The 19689-nt window shown below is 40.5% G+C and overlaps 1 protein-coding gene across 1 annotated transcript in view; it reads left to right on the forward strand.

The window, feature by feature from the left end:
- PDK1 (pyruvate dehydrogenase kinase 1) overlaps positions 7232 to 19689 on the forward strand; it is a 47798-nt gene continuing 35340 nt past the window's right edge. The window contains exons 1-6 of the mRNA XM_018064684.1: positions 7232 to 7619; positions 9371 to 9512; positions 12148 to 12219; positions 16668 to 16852; positions 17155 to 17250; positions 18247 to 18324. Coding sequence (XP_017920173.1) covers positions 7418 to 7619; positions 9371 to 9512; positions 12148 to 12219; positions 16668 to 16852; positions 17155 to 17250; positions 18247 to 18324 — 775 coding nt within the window. The 5' untranslated portion in view covers positions 7232 to 7417. The remainder of the gene's footprint in view (positions 7620 to 9370; positions 9513 to 12147; positions 12220 to 16667; positions 16853 to 17154; positions 17251 to 18246; positions 18325 to 19689) is intronic.

Raw genomic sequence — 19689 nt, forward strand, 5'->3', positions numbered from 1 at the left:
TGCTACTCTGTCTGTTTCTGAAATAGGAAAGGAGTCAGCTTTGTGAAGTTTATAAAGTGTCACAAGAAGCCCCAACACCAAGAAAAGCAGGGCTGAAACATGGGGAGGAAGAAAGAAGAAGAGGAGAGCAGGACACACTGATGTTTTGGGTTTACCACTTGAAAAGTCTTTCAGTGACTTCAGAAAACAATGGTCTTTTACTTAAGGAAGTTTGAACTGGGTTTTCTGTACTTGAGCTGGCAAGAGTACTGCTTTGAGGCATAGAAGGAACATACCTCAACATAATAAAAGCCATAAATGATAAACCCACAGCAAACACTATCCTCAATGGCAAAAAATTGAAAGCATTTCCTCTAAAGTAAGGAACAAGACAAGGGTGCCCACTCTTACCACTACTATTCAACAAAGTTTTGGAAGTTTTAGCCACAGTAATCAGAGAAGAAAAAGAAATAAAAGGAATCCAGATTGGAAAAGAAAAGTAAAACTCTCACTGTTTGCAGATGACATGATCCTCTACATAGAAAACCCTAAAGACTCCACCAGAAAATTAGTAGAGCCAATCAATGAATATGTAAAGTTGCAGGATATAAAATTAATACACAGAAATCCCTTGCATTCCTATACACTAACAATGAGAAAACAGAGAAATTAAGGAAACAATCCCACTTACCATTGTGATGAATAAAATACGTAGGAATAAATCTACCTAAAGAAACAAAAGACCTATATGTAGAAAACTATAAAACACTGGTGAAAGAAATCAAAGATGACACAAATAGATGGAGAAATACACCATGTTCATGGATTGGAAGAATCAATATAGTGAAAATGAGTATACTACCGAAAGCAATCTATGGATTCAATGCAATCCCTATCAAGCTACCAATGGTATTCTTCAGAGAACTAGAAGAAATCATTTCACAATTTGTATGGAAATACAAAAAATCTCGAATAGCCAAAGGAATCTTGAGAAAGAAGAATGGAACTGGAGGAATCAACCTGCCTGACTTCAGACTATACTACAATGCTGCAGTCATCAAGACAGTATGGTACTGGCACAAAGACAGAAACATAGACCAATGGAACAAACTAGAAAGCCCAGAGATAAATCCACGCACCTATGGACACCTTGTCTTTGACAAAGGAGGCAAAAATATACAATGGAGAAAAGACAATCTCTTTAATAAGTGGTGCTGGGAAAACTGGTCAACCACTTGTGAAAGAATGAAACTAGAACACTTTCTAATACCATACGCAAAAATAAACTCAAATTGGATTGAAGATCTAAATATAAGACCAGGAACTATAAAACTGTTAGAGGAAAACATAGGCAAAACACTCTGAGATAAATCACAGCAGGATCCTCTATGACCCACCTCCCAGAGTAATGGAAATAAAAGCAAAAATAAACAAATGGGACCTAATTAAACTTAAAAGCTTTTGCACACCAAAGGAAACTATATGCAAGGTGAAAAGACAGCCTTCAGAATGGGAGAAAAAATGAAGCAACTGACAAAGAATTAATCTCAAAAATATACAAGCAGCTCATGTAGCTCAATTCCAGAAAAATAAACAACCCAATCAAAAAATGGGCCAAGGAACTAAACAGACATTTCTCCAAAGAAGACATACAGATGGCTAACAAACACATGAAAAGATGCTCAATATCACTCATGATCAGAGAAATGCAAATCAAAACCATGAGGTACCATCTCACACTGGTCAGAATGGCTGCTATCAAAAAGTCTACAAACAATAAATGCTGGAGAGGGTGCGGAGAAAAGGGAACCCTCTTGTACTGTTGGTGGGAATGCAAACTAGTACAGCCACTATGGAGAACAGTGTGGAGATTCCTTAAAAAACTGGAAATATAACTGCCATGCAACCCAGCAATCCCACTGCTAGGCATACACACCGAGGAAACCAGAACTGAAAGAGAGACGTACCCCAGTGTTCATTACAGCACTGTTCACAACAGCCAGGACATGGAAGCAACCTAGATGTCCATTGGCAGATGAATGGATAAGAAAGCTGTGGTACATACACACAACGGAATATCACTCAGCCATTAAAAAGAATGCATTTGAATCAGTTCTAATGAGGTGGATGAAACTGGAGCCTATTATACAGAGTGAAGTAAGTCAGAAAGAAAAACACCAATACAGTATATTAATGCATATATATGGAATTTAGAAAGATGGTAACGATGACCCTATATGCGAGACAGCAAAAGAGACACAGATGTAAAAAACAGACTTTTGGACTCTGGGAGAAGGCAAGGGTAGGATGATTTGAAAGAATAGCATTGAAATATGTATATTACCATATGTGAAACAGATTGCCAGTCCTGGTTCAATGCATGAGACAGGGCGCTCAGAGCTGATGCACTGGGACAACCCAGAGGGATGAGATGGGGGGCAATGTAGGAGGGGGGTTCAGGATGGGGGACATGTACCCCCATGGCTGACTCATGTCAATGTATGGCAAAAGCCACCACAATATTGTAAAGTAATTAGCCTCCAATTAAAATAAATTGATTTTTAAAATAAACAAACAAAAAACAGCCTTAGCCAACTTACAGAAAAAAAGAATCCTGCTTTGTTGTTGTTCTTTAGTTGCTTAGTCATGTCCAACTCCTTGTGACCCCAAGGACTGCAGCAAGCCAAGTTTTCCTGTCTTTCACCATCTCCCGGAGCTTGCTCAAACTCATGTCCATTGAGTCAGTGATGCTATCCAACCATCTCATCCTCTGTCACTCCCTCCTTCTCCTCCCCTCAATCTTTCCCAGCATCAGGGTCTTTTCCAATGAGTTGACTCTTCACATCAGGTGGCCAAAGTATTGGAGCTTCAGCATCAGTCCTTCCAATGAATATTCAGGGTTGATTTCCTTTAGGATTGACTGGTTTGATTTCCCTGCTGTCCAAGAGATTCTTAAGAGTCTTCTCCAGCACCACAATTCAAAAGCAATAATATTTTGACACTCAGCCTTCTTTATGGTCCAACTCTCACATCTGTACATGACTCCTGTAAAAACCTATATTCTTGCCTATATCCAGGCAAATATGTTCTATCAGTTAGAGGTGGAGGGTTCCTGACTCCTAAGGGGAAAAGCCAGTTTTGTAGCCCTTTACAAATTCATTTCTGTAATCCTATTTTTTTTTTGCCTTCCCCTTTGAACTGGTTGTAGTATCTTTTCTGAGTCTTTCATTTAATGAAAGTGTTAATTAAAATTTTAGTGTGTTCATTTTATTTTTTTCAGCTTCAATGAGATATAATTGATAAAATCATAAGATATTAAAAGTAGTACACACCGTGATAGAGATGTGTTCATTTTGCAGTTGCATGAAAGACATGATTTTATGTCTTTTGAAAGTTACCTTTGTAAAGCAGCAGTCAGGGTTCTGGGGCAGGAAATGGTATGGTACTCAAAGAGGAAACTGAAGAGTGTTTTCAGGGACTGTTTGCAGAGGTGTGGGCAGAGTAGAGATGGAGATAGTGAAGCGCCCCAATCAGCAGGAGAGGGAACCTGGTACCGCCTCTCGGGCTCCCTGGGCACAGGAAGGGAGCTATGGCCATACTTAAAAGGGACACAAGTCATGGCCCAGCAGGAAGAAGCAGGAGAATGAATAATCACTTTTCTCTCCTCTTGTCCTCTGAGCCCCATGAAGCCACAGGATAAAGGAGACAGGGTGGCATAGTTCAGTTTGCTTCCTATTGCTTTACATGATTTTCAGCCAAATCAATCCGACAATAATCACACAATCTCAGTGAATTTAGAGAATCCACCCAAGTCTGCTATAAAGAAGTTTTTAGAGAGCCTTTAATTACAATTATACTTTATATGTACATAGTTAAATAATATAGCCCTTTGGTAATTCATGAAAGATATTCCACCCTTTGATCACTTTCTACCTTTGAATACATATCTTATGTTTTCATATCACTTCATTCATATCTTATTAATTCATATCGCTTCCTCTAAAATATTTTTACCACAGTCTTAATAGCCATCAATCTAACAGATATCTAAAAAATATCTAACACTCTCTCCAGTTTCTGGATCCTCAGCCTTTGACCAAGAAGTGAAAAGCTGATGCAATTTTGTATCTGTTTTTATATACTCATTTGCTATAAGTTGGGTGGAAGTTTGGTGAATATACTTTGAAGAAAAGAAAACTTGGATTGGTTTTTGGGTGAATGAACCTTGACACAATAAATCCCAAGCTTTCTGCCTCACCTTTGTACTTTCACACAAGTTAATGTTCAGTTGAGCACCTCAACATGCTCGGGTGGAAAGCAGCAGAGTTGCAAATTGAGGTTGAGGAAGCCGATTATACTGTGTATGCTAGTGTGAGGAGAATTCAGAGCTCAGGGAGTAATCTGGAAGGAAGGGGAGGAGGAGGAAGGCCACATGACTGGAGGCTGCAGGAGAGCTGCGGAACAGTTGAGGACTATTTTAAGGATGGCTAATGTTCAGTTGTAAATTGTCTTCTACCAAACCTTTGATATAGTTTGCTTCATGAAAAATGTGTGTGAGCGGTTCCGATTAAACCCTAATAAGGAAATAATTTTTTTTAAAAAACAGCAGTAATGGTTAAAAAAAAAAAAAGATGGAATCTGAGTGTTTAGTATATCCTGGGCATTGTGCTAACACAGATGGCTACACTATCTATTCACAGTCACCCCCAATGAGACAGTCAGTTTCCCCCCTTTCTAGGGAAGGAGGCTGATGCTCAGAAAGGTAATTCACTCGAGGTCACATATCCAGTACATGAAAGAGGATCTGACACCAGAATCCAGGGTGTGTTCATAGCACCACACAGCTTTGCTATCACCCTCCCCACAGCCTCCTTAAAAAGCTGTCCTTTGGTCTCTGTCATTGACAAGAACCCCCTCCTCCTCTAAGGTCGCCCCTTTCATAGTCAAAGGGCTGGAACCAAAGTTTGTCCACGCGAGGGTGAGATCTGTCTCCCTACAGTTTCCATCCCCAAGTCTTCCATCTGCCGTCTGGGTCACTCAGAGCAAACATAATCCTTATTTTAGGGAGCAGGCTGTCTAATATTTGAAGATATGTGTAAAACTTTGACGATGATGGACTTTACATAATGTGCTTTCAACAAACATTCATAGAATAGATGAAGGAAGGTCACACTTGGAGGGTACAGAGTATGGCTGGTAGGACAGCAAATATATAAAAAAGACTTGATTACTTTCTTCGCTGCTGCTGCTGCTAAGTCGCTTCAGTCGGTGTCAGACTCTGTGCGACCCCATAGATGGCAGCCCACCAGGCTCCCCCGTCCCTGGGATTCTCCAGGCAAGAACACTGGTGTGGGTTGCCATTTCCTTCTTCAATGCATGAAAGTGAAAAGTGAAAGTGAAGTTGCTCAGTCGTGTCTGACTTTTAGTGACCCCATGGACTGCGGCCTACCAGCCTTCTCCATCCATGGTATTTTCCAGGCAAGAGTACTGGAGTGGGGTGCCATTGCCTTCTCCGACTTTCTCTACCTATCTCATAGTCTTATGTTCATACTGCTTCCTCTAAGAAATTTTTACCAAAATGGTAACAACCACCAGGTTAACAGATATCTGAAAGAATTCTTAGAGGCACCACTTTTGGAAAACATGTTTAAGTGCTGCTTCTACTCCAACCCTCAACTACCTACACCTATAAAAGTGGTCAGTGTTTTCCTTCAAGCTAAACCCGTGGGACTAATGAAACTGAGGGCAGTCATCAGTTTGATCCCTTAAACTATAACTTTTGCTTAATCAGTAATATCAGTAACTTCACTTCAAACTTGCCTTCACTGTTCCTGCACACTGCACGCCCTTCGTCAGGTAGCTCAGACAATCATGACTCCTTTAGCTGTCCTCTAGAGGCAGTACCTCTGATGGATGGGTCACTATAGTAATGGTTTCAAAAGTTGTTTTTTAGGAACATGGAGCTAGTCTTGCCCAGTTCAGATCAGCTGAGACCACCAACCATTCAGCTGGGCCTGCTGGAGTGCTGGATGGAGAACCTCTTGATATCAGAAGGCCAAACACTCCACCCTCAGATGATACCACCCTACCATTTTCTTCACCTTTTCCTTATCTCCAGTCACCTTTCCCCAGGCCTCAGGTCACCCAACTTCTTTGTCCCATAAATATCCCACACTCTTTCCCTTAAGGAAGGTGAATTTAAGATTTGGTCTCCCTTCTCCTCTCTTGGCTGCCTCATGACTTATAAACCTTTCCCCTGCAAACCTTGGCATCTCAGAACTGCATGCTGGGCAAATGAATGCAGTTTCGTAACACTAATACACCCTAAAAAGATATTCATCTCATTCTTTACACATATGTTTTTACACAACCCAAGATCAGAATATGGAGAATAGAAATGTTATTCTAGACCAATAAATGCTGTAAATATTTATGTATATACATACATATATATATAAAATCTTAAAATTGTATAATATATAAAGTGTATATTTTAAATTAAACTACACACCGAAGGAAAAGTAATTTTGTTGGCATCTAAGACATAACAAACCACTAGGATTAGATATATGGAGGAGCAGTGGCAAGAAGGGACAGTGGTGATTTTCACTATAGACAGCCTTCGCAGCTCTGGGCGATTAAATCGAAATTAGAAATTCTCTAGTCTTATATTCACTATTTGGAAACTGCAAAAGTTGGAGCAATCAAACTGTGACGCTAAGACAGTTAAAGAGAAGGGCAGTCGGAGTTGTGGGAGCCTTTATATACATTGCTGCCCAGCCGGAGAATGACGGTAGATAAAGCTTCAAGTAGAGCCGCCAATTCTCTTCTCTTGGGACGGGAGTCGTTGCGCTATTATTTAGGGCCACGCTCTATAGTAATCACCATGTGTACTTTTGTACCACTGTTTGGCAAGGGTCTGCTCTGAAAATTTTTGGGGTCTCAGTTTGCTCCTCCGTAAAATATGGGCTTGTTTTTTGGAGCGTTTCTGCAACACACTGTGGTGCCTGGAAGCGGATGTCGATCCTGTGCTAGAGCTTTTCGGCGGAGGACAGGAGACCTGAGGAAGCAGGAAAGTGGGATTTGTTTCCAAAGGGCTTGTGACTAGGCGCGCCACACCACGAGAGGCTCGTAGCTGCTCGGCCTCCACGCGAAACCCCGCCCTCCCGCTCTCCGGGCCCCGCCCCGCGGCGCGAGGGGCGGGACTTTGACTCGGGGGCGGTCCGCACGCGATCCCCGCCTCTCTCCCCGCCTCCTTCCCCTCCCCGGGCCCCGCCCAGCGGCGCGGAGGGCCGGGCTCCGGCAAGGGGGGCGGTGGCCGCGGCGGTGACAGCCGGTCCCCGCCCCCGAGGCCGCCACGTCCCTCACGTACCACCCGGCCGAGCGGCGGAGCGGCGACCTGGCGCCCGGGGCTCCGGCTCCTCCGGCGCGGCTCGGCATGAGGCTAGCGCGGCTGCTTCGCGTAGCCACCTCGGCCGGCCCGGGCCCCGGGCTGCGCGCCGCCGGCCCTAGCGTCAGCCGCAGCCTCACCTCGGACTCGGGCTCCGGCCCGGCGCCCGAACGCGGCGTTCCCGGCCAAGTGGACTTCTACGCGCGCTTCTCGCCATCCCCGCTCTCCATGAAGCAGTTCCTGGACTTCGGTGAGTAGGACCCGGGCTTCGGGCCTTCCTGCGCAACCCCAGCCGGGAGCTGCGGCCGCTAACCCGGGCCGGGCCCGGCCCGCGCGGGTGCCCTCTCGTCGCCGGCGCGCCCCCTTCCTCAACGTCTCTCCCGCGCTTCGGGCGCCTCCTCCGTCCCTCGCGGACGGATCCCTCTGCTCAGGTGCAGGCGTCCGCGCCCCCGAGAGATAACTGGGAGAGTGTGCCTTCTCCCCGTGTATTGTTGAAAAACAAGCCTGGGGCTCGAACCTCTTTTCAGCGCACGTGTGCACCTCCGCGCTCCCAGCCAGGCGCTTTAGGAAGAGCCCAGCCCGAGTGAGAGGCGAGTGTGCTGACACCTCCGGGAGTCACGTTCAGATTCTGCAGAGTGCTGATAAATGCTCAGTTTTGCATATGATGATTACATAAAAGTGGCATGCTGATAGGGGAAGCAGGTTCTGACTGGCCCGGTGTTTCATAGAATGTTTTCCTTGCCACTGGCTTAAGTTTCCACCAACCGTACAGTTCATTTCGTCAACAAGAGCCCGCAGCACGTGTAAAGTGCATGGGTACAGTATGCTATGGGGTTTGTTTACCAAAGTGACTCTCCGCTTTCCTCTTTCTCAGATGAGTGCTTCCTGGTTTTCTCAAGAAAAGATGCAGAGGAATTGCAAAGTCAGGCATTTAACTTTGACTTCTCATAATGGGGCGCTAAGGTGAAATGGAAAGACTAATCAAGTCAAAATTTCGACTAGACAAGAGTTATCTTTTGCATTGTGAGTCGGTTTGGTCACCAACGGATCACTAGTGGCTTGAAAGATAGCAGCGTAGTTAGCTACTTAAACTTGTGGTTTACAGTGTCGATTTTGTTTGGTTCAAAGCTCTTGGTTTTTGTTTTTACCTTAAAATGACTGTAGTGTTATTAAGACGGTGAATTTGACCTCTTTCCCAAGTATGCCATTAAACTTCCCCAAGAAAATATTTTCTTTTAATACGATTATTCCTATTGACAATCTAGTTTTTGCTATGGTTGTCTCTTGCTAAAAGAGCAAATCAGTGAGTTTAAAATGCATCACTGAAATAACATGGCTTTTTAGTTTAACTTTAAATGGAACTGCTTGCCAAATGCGATTCTACAGCTGTTCTGCTTAGCATCTTGAGTAGGAGTGGAGGAAGGAGCAGATTGCTTTCCAGGAATCAGACAATTGAATAGAACCTACTGGGGGAGAAGCTTGAAGATGATCGCAGAGGAGGCATTGGCAGCTTTTGCTTTCTGTTGCCGGAAAGACTACTCTTCATTTACTCTTTGCTTATGGCAATTAGTATAGTGGTTCTACCTGGACTCAATGAATCCTCTCATGAACATGTCAGAATTTCCACTGCTTCTCAGACAGGTTTTTCTTATAAACTTAAAGTTAGGAAACAAGTTTTTAAAATGATAGCAACAGGTTATATAGGATAGGCTTTTTACAGGTCCTATGTTAATCAGACTGTGCCTTGCTCAGACTTGCCTAGGTTGTCTTAGTTCTAAGATGGGAGATGTGAATAATGGAGATAGGAAAGTAACCTCACTGATGCTCTACAGTGTGATTGGAAGGTGGTTCAGAATGTCGCACAGCCCTAGAGACTGGACTGCTTTGTCCCTTGCTCCTCTTCTTGTCATTGTGGTGATGGTATCACTTGCCAAATAACTCTGCGTTTCTCTCTGCCTTCTGGCTTCCACTTACTGCTATTCACACTGTATTTGGTTTCAGGATCTGTGAATGCTTGTGAAAAGACCTCATTTATGTTTCTGCGGCAAGAGTTGCCTGTGAGATTGGCAAATATAATGAAAGAAATAAGTCTTCTTCCAGATAATCTTCTCCGGACACCATCAGTTCAGTTGGTACAGAGCTGGTAAGATTCACTGTTCTTGTGTTTGCAATTTGAGTAGAGTTGTAGACTTTACCCAAAGTTAAAGCAAATACTTTTTTACTCTTCAGTGGTGTCTCAAGGTAGTAGCAGCATTCCTCCTCCTTTGTTTGGGTGTATCTGGGCTTGTCACCTCAATCCTGGACTGTACTACTTTTTGGTTTTGAAAAAACAATCAGAAATGCACAGAAATACAGACACTGTATTTAAGATTCGTGTTATTAAATCTCCAAGGATATTATTTTATAATGTAATAAAAATATCTACCATAAATTGATAGCTAGAGATTAATATACTTTGCCTTTAATCCCTTCAATAACCCTGCCCAGTGGACATCCATTTTACAGATGAAGAAATGGAGGTACCTACAGATTAAGTCCTTTGCCTAAGGCAAAAATATTCATGGGATTCAAACTCAGATTTGTTTGTTTCTACTGCTGTATGTTGAAGTCAGATTAATAAAATGTGTTAAAGGGTGTAAATATTTTTTATAAACTGAATTTATCTTATTGAAGTACATCTTTATAAGTCACAAAAGTTAAAATATTTATTCTACCATTTAAAACCAATTAGAAGTTATTAGAATTGTGTAGAAACTATGATCTCTCTTCTAAAAATGACAGTAGAGCTATTAAGGGTGTGTATGCATATGTGGCCACTTGTATACAGCCTTTCTTGTTAATGTTATTAAAAGTGTTATTCTGTTACCCACTATACATTTCAAACAAAAGAGTTTGCCAGAGTTGTCGTAAATGGAAAAATTTAGTTGCAAGGCATTTCCCAATTATGATTTATGGAGATCCTAGCTTTCCTGTTGTAAGCAATATAATTATGGGAGAAGTTGATATAATGTCACCTTTTTAAAATAAGTGAAAGAAACAATGACTGCTCCATAATTGATAATCAGATACTTTCCAGTCCAAAAATGGAATAGTTAGAAATGTGGTTTAAGTAAGAGGCATTTGTTTAGGAACTCTGATGCAATTTTCTATGGAGGTTTATTCCTTTTTTTAAAAAAAAAAATCATTAAAAGTAGAATATGTTACATTTTAAAAATATCTGTGCCTAACACATTGTAGATGTTGACAATTTAATGCCAAAAACTCTTCCTCTGTTCACTGGTGCTGAATTGAATCTTGAAGCCAGAGTTTTAGGTGAAGTAGAAAAGAATAGCTTTATTGCTTTGCCAGGCAATGGAGGACACAGCAGGATCTTGCCCTGAAAAACTGTGTGTCCCAACCCAGGGACGTTTGGTGAGGAGTTTTATAGCAGTGGTTCAAGGAAGAGCTTGCTGATAATGATCAGGGTACGTGCAGGCCTTTAATCTGGCCTCAGGTGGTCTCCTGATGTGCTTCTTGAGATTATCAAACCTTCTGGGATGAAAAATGCTAATATCTTTCTTTTGTTGGGCGTTTTAGTGCCGTGAAAGAATTCAGAGATGTCTATCTCTTGAGGGGAAACCAGACTGACTGCAGGCCTGCACTGTTGTCTCTTGGCTGCTTCTCCCCTGTCTCTGCATCCTCTCTCTCCCCTGATTAGCACCTGTTTGAACCTGCCCTTTGGACCTCAAGGAAGGTCATGGAGACTGGAGTCTGTTCCCTACAAATATGAAATTGGAGACATGGAAAGGCTTCTGTGCCCAGGAGCCCCACAGGGTCCTGCTTGGTTTCAGTATCTTCTGAATTAAAGCATAATTGTTCTTGCCAATGAACAGTAAGGGTTAAGTCATAACAGTAGACTCAGAATCACTAGACTTTGGAATGCCTTGGCATGCAGTAGGGCATATTGTTTGTCAGAAACAACTTTCCAAACCAACATGGGGATTTGCAGATTTTTAAAACACTTGCACTGCCCCTGGACGCCTACTAAAATATGGCAGCTGAAGGTCCGGCCAAAGGAGACATTACACTGAAGAAGGTCATTGAATGATAGGTGTTTTGGCTCTGGCCCTGCACTGCCATTGTCCTCTGCTGCATGACCTTCAGAGAGGCATTTGACTTTCCTCATTTTGCTCCTTTACCAGGTGATTTGCTCCATCATATTTTTAGGTAAATTAAAAACGAGCATTTTCATGACTTTTGTGTTTTCGTTCAGTTGTTCAGGAGAACCATGTGTTAGATTGTAGACTTTCAATAAGCATCTGCTGACTGGACATAACATCTAAAATTAAGGTTTTAAAACAGACATTTAAGTTAGATTCTTAGACCAAGGTAAGCTGGCCTCCACATTTTACTGAGACTAAGACAAGTTAAGTCATTTGCCCAAGATCACATAATTGTTGGTGACAGACTCAGTTCCCATGACCATCAGTATATTTATACTGCGATGGACAGTGGTAATTTTAAGAAATGTAAAAACTACTTCGAGTAGAGAACTTTAAAAAAAGTAGGAAATTCTCAAATCAAATTTAACCTACGTTTTAAGGAGAAAATGTACCTTCTAATTACTGTCAGGAACTTTGCTTGAATGTGCGTGGGTATACAAATCCCACTTCAACCATAATTTGCTAAAAGTTAATTAACAGTAAAGAAATGTTTAAAATGCCTCTTGATCATTCTCACAATATTGGACTTTCAAAATGTAAAAGAACAGTCTTACAAGGGGTTGATTTACATTTTAGGTATATCCAGAGTCTTCAAGAGCTTCTTGAGTTTAAGGACAAAAGTGCTGAAGATGCTAAAACGATTTATGAGTAAGTACAGTTGTTTTGCCTTATTTGAACATCATATAAAACAACCTCATATACTCTTTGAACATCATATAAAAATGTAAATGTATTGCTATTGGATCATTTTAGGGAAATTGATTAACTTTTGGTTTTTCACTACTTTAGAACATATGATGGTATATGTATCTGTCACAGTCCATACAGGCCAGCCAGGTAACATAAATTCAGAAATTGGACTGGGCATAAGAAAAACTTCACGTTTCTCTTCACTCTAGTGTAAAGAAAGATGCAGTTCAAATGTGGTGATCAGGGGAGATCTTGATGTGGTCTCAGGGCCACTTGGATGGTAGGAGACTAGTGAAGACTTGGTGATGAGTGCTTGCTTCTACAGGACAGCCTCTCAGCTCTACTGAACATTGCCCAGCAGAAACACTGCCCAGATCACGTGATATGTGTGTGTGTGTTGAGGGGGCGGGTATAAGAAAAACTGCAAGTCTAGTTATTTTTCTTTTTTAAGTTAGATTTCCTAATTTTGAAAGATTGGAAACTAAACTTTCAACAAACACTGAAGGCCTACAAGACAGAAACTTGTCTGTAGTTTATTAACTGTGGTCTGCGAGACAATGTAAGTAATGTGACCTATTAATAGTCAACATACCAGGACTAATAAGCCTCATAATCCCCTAAGGCAAGTTACCTGCTTTTTCCAGTGAATGTTGCTCAGAACTTAAGACTGTCCCTGTTGTTGTCCTCCAAGTCCGTTACACATTTTTTTTTTTTTTTACTGTCTTTAAAGGTAGTAGCAACATTTCACTTTTTAAACATGATTTTGGTTTGAAAATAACAAGAATTTGCGTAGGTATGCAGCAAAATTTACACAGCTGATGTCATTTACTCTTTAAAATGACTACTGAAATAATACTATCTGTGCAAAAAAAGATACTGTCTGTGCACAAAAAGTCTTAAAATAACGTTAGGCTTACATGGAGAGTGAATGGATTTAGACCCATCCAGTCTAACTTAAAAGTAAACCTTATGCAGAAAAACCTTCGGAAAATAGTCATTCAGAGCTGAATTTTTAAAAAATAACTTGAGCAGCCAGGCAAAATAACACTATTTTGGTTTTGACAAAAAAAGAGAGATGTGAAATAAATGATTAAGAAGTAACTAGAAATGATGAATTGTTTTCGAGGAGTTTGTTGTTTGTATTTTGGATTCACAGTTTGGTTTTGAAACTAATCATAAACTAAGAATTCCAAAAATATTTTGAGCAATGAGAGCATCATTGGAATAGGTTAATAGTAGTCAAGGTGATGACTCTGAAGACTTTGAATGAGGAAGCAGTCATTTGGAAGTGTGCGTTCTGATGGCTATATTGCAAGGTAGATTTTGTTACTTCACAACTAAGACTTCTTTCCTCTTTTATTTACTTCTTTAAATTAGCCATGTAGTTCAGTTCACTTTAGTCGCTGGGTTGTGTCTGACTCTTTGTGACTCCATGGACTGCAGCACACCAGGCTTCCCTGTTTATCACCAACTCCCAGAGCTTGCTCAAACTCATGTTCATTGAGTCAGTGATGCCATCTAACCAGCTTATCCTCTGTCGTCCCCTTCTCTTCCTGCCTTCAATCTTTCCCAGCATCAGGGTCTTTTCCAGTGAGTTATTTCTTTGCATCAGGTGGCCAAAGTATTGGAGCTTCAGCTTTAGCATCAGTCCTTCCAAAGAATAGTCAGGACTGATTTCCTTCAGAATGGACTGGTTGGATCTCCTTGCAGTCCAAGGGACTCTCAAGAGTCTTCTCCAACACCACAGTTCAAAAGCATCAATTCTTCAGCACTCAGCTTTCTTTATGGTCCAGGTCTCACATCCATACATGACTACTGGAAAAACCATAGCCTTGACTAGATGGATGTCTGTTGGCAAAGCCATGCAGTAGTGTCTTCAAGTGACAGAAATAGAAATGCCGGATAGCTTGAAGATTTTTCTTTGAACACACATTCACCTTTTCTTCTCCCATTTTTTTAAACTCATAGAATGGAATTAGAATTCCTTTCTACTTTTCTAAGTGGCCCTTTCTCTCTTGAACCTAGGGAATGGTTCCAAAACAGACAGCCTTTATTGGCTCATTCATCTTCATTCCTTACAGAGCATGTGTTCCCTGGAAGCAAGTGCTCTGTCTTCTCTTATGCTGACTGTGCCTGGATCCCATCCTCATAGTGGGTGTTGAAATAATCTTAGTTGATGATAGTTAAAGAAAACCCTTCATATTTGTAGGATTGTGTTTTGTGGCAGCCCTTACTTTTAGGAGTTCCAAGAAAATAATTACATTTCACAAGTTTTTTTTTGTTTTGGAGTTTCTTAACATCCCCGTGGAAAAGAAATGCAAAAAAGCAAAATGGCTGTCTGGGGAGGCCTTACAAATAGCTGTGAAAAGATGAGAAGTGAAAAGCAAAGAAGAAAAGGAAAGATGTAACCATCTGAATGCAGAGCTCCAAAGAATAGCAAGGAGAGATAAGAAAGCCTTCCTCAGTGATCAATGCAAAGAAATAGGGGAAAAACAACAGAATGGGAAAGACTAGAGATCTCTTCAAGAAAATTAGAGATACCAAGGGAACATTTCATGCAAAGATGGGCTCGATAAAAGACAGAAATGGTATGGACCTAACAGAAGCAGAAGATATTAAGAAGAGGTGGCAAGAATACACAGAAGAAGTGTACAAAAAAGAGCTTCATGACCCAGATAATCATGATGGTGTGATCACTCACCTAGAGCCAGACATCCTGGAATGTGAAGTCAAGTGGGCCTTAGGAAGCATCACTATGAACAAAGCTAGTGGAGGTGATGGAATTCCAGTTGAGCTGTTTCAAATCCTGAAAGATGATGCTGTGAAAGTGCTGTACTCAATATGCCAGCAAATTTGGAAAACTCAGCAGTGGCCACAGGACTGGAAAAGGTCAGTTTTCACTCCAATCCCAAAGAAAGGCAATGCCAAAGAATGCTCAAACTACCGCACAATTGCACTCATCTCACACGCTGGTAAAGTAATGCTCAAATTTCTCCAAGTCAGGCTTCAGCAATACGTGAACCGTGAACTTCCAGATGTTCAAGCTGGTTTTAGAAAAGGCAGAGGAACCAGAGATTAAATTGCTAACATCTGCTGGATCATCAAAAAAGCAAGAGAGTTTCAGAAAAATATCTATTTCTGCTTTATTAACTATGCCAAAGCCTTTGACTGTGTGGATCACAATAAACTGGAAAATTCTGAAAGAAATGGGAATACCAGACCACCTGACCTGCCTCTTGAGAAACCTATATGCAGGTCAGGAAGCAACAGTTAGAACTGGACATGAAACAACAGACGGGTTCCGAATAGGAAAAGGAGTACGTCAGGGCTGTATATTGTCACCCTGCTTATTTAACTTCTGTGCAGAGTACATCATGAGAAACACTGGGCTGGAAAACGCACAAGCTGGAATCAAGATTGCTGGGAGAAATATCAATCACCTCAGATATGCAGATGACACCACCCTTATGGCAGAAAGTGAAGAGGAACTAAAAAGCCTCATGATGAAAGTGAAAGAGGAGAGTGAAAAAATTGGCTTATAGCTCAACATTCAGAAAACGAAGATCATGGCATCTGATCCCATCACTTCATGGGAAATAGATGGGGAAACAGTGGAAACAGTGTTAGACTTTATTTTTTGGGCTCCAAAATCACTGCAGATGGTGACTGCAGCCATGAAATTAAAAGACGCTTACTCCTTGGAAGGAAAGTTATGACCAACCTAGATAGTATATTCAAAAGCAGAGGGATTACTTTTCCAACAAATGTCCGTCTACTCAAGACTATGGTTTTTCCTGTGGTCATGTATGGATGTGAGAGTTGGACTATGAAGAAAGCTGAGTGCCAAAGAATCGATGCTTTTGAACTGTGGTGTTGGAGAAGACTCTTGAGAGTCCCTTGGACTGCAAGGAGATCCAACCAGTCCATCCAAAAGGAAATCAGTCCTGGGTGTTCATTGGAAGGACTGATGCTGAAGCTGAAACTCCAATACTTTGGCCACCTCATGCGAAGAGTTGACTCATTGGAAAAGACCCTGATGCTGGGAGGGATTGGGGGCAGGAGGAGAAGGGGGCGACAGAGGATGGGTGGTTTGGATGGCATTACCGACTCGATGGACAGTTTTAGTGAACTCCGGGAGTTGATGATGGACAGGGAGGCCTGGCTTGCTGTGATTCATGGGGTCACAAAGAATCGGACACGACTGAGCAACTAAACTGAAAACATCTCTATAGAGATGGTATATTTTATGGTCTGAAATATACTTAAATAAGTGTAAGAAAACATGCCTTGATGCTTCATTTACTGAATTAGGCGTTTCTTGTCTAGTATAATTGGCTATATTTAGATTTTAGTATCACATTCACTTGCCAAAATATTTGGCTGTTTTGACAGACAGATTTGTTTAGCTTTACAGACACTGTGATACGGATCAGGAACCGACACAATGACGTGATACCCACAATGGCTGAAGGTGTGGTTGAATACAAGGAAAGCTTCGGGGTGGATCCTGTCACCAGCCAGAATGTTCAGTATTTTTTGGATCGTTTCTACATGAGTCGAATTTCAATTAGAATGTTACTTAATCAGCACTGTAAGTGTCTGGAAGTCAAGAGAAGAAGCTAAATAATCTGTGTTGGTATATTTTACATTTATTTAGAAAACTTCCTTTTAGGGAGAACATTTAATTTTACTTTTTTTTTTTTGTATTAAGGAAAGCAAACACTGCCATTGAAAGGCGGGTTTTAAATTTATGTTTAACGTTATGTAAAATGTTTATGTTTTAAGGAAAATACTTGTCCTACTGTTTGGTACCAATTAGAGAAACAGTATTCAAATCCAGACAGCGGCATTATGTATTTTAGCTTATTTTATTTGTTTTTTAATTTTTTATAGCTTTATTATTTGGTGGAAAAGGCAAAGGAAGCCTATCTCATCGAAAACACGTTGGAAGTATAAATCCAAACTGCAATGTGGTTGAAGTTATTAAAGGTAAATACATTTCTCCTTTCAGAAAGAATGCCAAAATCAAAATTGTTGAGTGTTTTTTCTTGCTATTAAAGCAGTTATTTGAATCATGAGATAAAATGATATAACCCATGCATGGGTTTGAAAATGGCTTTATAATGCTAATTGTGTACTATGTATAGGATGAATGTTTTGTTGATACCATGATGATGTTATGAGGGTATCTGTTTGACTTCAAAATATTTCCTTATTCCCTCCTTTCTAATTCCCTATATTGAAGCCATAATTCATAATAGTTTGGCTTGTATCTTGCCACAGCTTTTTCTGTTTGTACCATGTATGCTTGTGCACACACATAATTGTTGGTCTTAAGTTGCTGATTTTGGAACATGGGATACTTTGTGTATGTTTTTCTGTAAATTTACAAACATCGTGCCATGTGTAGTACATGTGGATATACACCAGGTTTTTGAATGACTGTTGGGGATGTATCAGAATGTATTAATCCATACTCCTATTGATGCATATTTCTGTTGTTTCTATCACCAACAGTATTCAGTAGACATCCTTATATATGTGCTGACTTTTGCTAGTATTTTAGAAGGCAGGATTTCTAGAATTAAAAATATTTGAAATACATTTAAAATTTTATAACTCCAAAAATGTATCAAACAATGAATGAAAGTGAGTATTCCCTAAACCCTTACCAACTCTAAATTTTCGTTACATGTATTGTAAATATTTTCTTCAATCTGCTGGTTTTCTTTTTACTTTGTTTATGGTGTCTTTTCCCATACAGATATTTGAAAAATTTTTTGTAATCATATCTGTCACTTTTTGCTTTATATGGCCTTAGGCTTTGTCATGTCATACTTTAAAAAGACCTCCCCAAACTAAGATTATTAAAGTATATTTTTTTCTATAGAAAGCTTTAAAATTTCATTTGTCTATATATTATTGCCATCTTCATGAAGCAAAAGTAAATTTATTTAATGACTTTTTTGTTTTGATTCACACTAGATGGCTATGAAAATGCTAGGCGTCTGTGTGATTTGTATTATATTAACTCTCCCGAACTAGAACTTGAAGAACTAAATGGTAAGCCTGATGCCTTTTCCTTAATGATTAGTGTTATGATTATCTGAGAAGGAATGATAAGTTAGATTTGTTTTAATATAAAACAACTTCTTTATTGGATATGAAAGCTGAGGGAGAGAAATCATGTTAAAAATATATGTATTTATGTGTGTGTATGTATATATGTATATTTTTTAATTTAGTTGGATTTTTTCTGAAAGACATTTTACCTTTTTCTTTCCCATTTTCATTATTTTAATTGATAATATTGGTCCTTTGCATATTGTTTATTTCCTGGCTAGTCACAGAAAAAAGTGATCCTTCTCTGGTGGCTCAGACGGTAAAGAATCTGCCTGCAATGCAGGAGACCCGGGTTTGATCCCTGGGTCGGAAAGACCCCTTGGAGAAGGGAATGGCTTACCCACTCCAGTAGCCTTGCCTGGAGAATTCCATGGACAGAGGAGCCTGAGCCTGGTGGGCTACAGTCCATGGGTCTCACAAAGAGTCGGACACGACTGAGCGACTAATCCTTTCAAGAAAATTACATCTGACTTTTATATGTATTTCGCTAATGTAAGGTTTACCCTTTAAGATTTCTACTTCCTAGTTGTAAACGAATTTTTTATTGTCGAGGAAGTAAAAAGACTGGAGATGTAAAAGAAGAAAGAAAGATGTCCATCTGTTTGAGACTCTGATTATCTCTGATGGTCTTCTTTTGGACACAAAAGGTTTAGATGCCTCGGAAGGAGATTGATGAGTCTCTCTCTGTTTTCCCTGGAGGTAGGGTAGTTTGATAGAGGGAGACATTACCTCAGTTAGAATGACCCTGTAAGAAGAATAAAATTAAATAGGCTTCTGCTGAGTTGTATTCTGGACCTTAGAGTGGGAGGGCAGTGGAAGAAGTTGCCCCATTGAAAATAGAGTTGCCTGGTTTTTCTAAAGCCATAATAGTACATTCAGTGAATAAGAACCACAAGGCACAAGTGATAGTTTGGGAACCTGAACTGCTGTGGGCAGTTTCCAGATGTACCATCTGTGTTTCCGAGAGCCAGTTTATTCATTGGAGAGTCCAGCTTATTGGCTGAATGAGAATTCTGAGGTATGGCGACTCTTACTCCTTTACTGAAAGTTCTGCTGTGCTTATTATCTGTTCTCTACCCCCAACTGGGCTCCTATTACATGTTTGAATGTAGAATTAGTGGCCCTTGATAAGTCAATGCTAGCTCAAAGTTTTTATTTGAATCTATATGCACAGAAATGCCCAGAATAAAACAAAGCATCCCACCTGGGTGAAACAATTAACAAATGGCTTTTTAAAAGAAAGAATGTATTTATGTGAGTTGGACCATGGAATTTAAAGACTTTAACACTCCTTTTTGGAAGGAA

Source organism: Capra hircus, chromosome 2 (genome assembly GCF_001704415.2).
Source record: "Capra hircus breed San Clemente chromosome 2, ASM170441v1, whole genome shotgun sequence".
NCBI lineage: Eukaryota > Metazoa > Chordata > Mammalia > Artiodactyla > Bovidae > Capra > Capra hircus.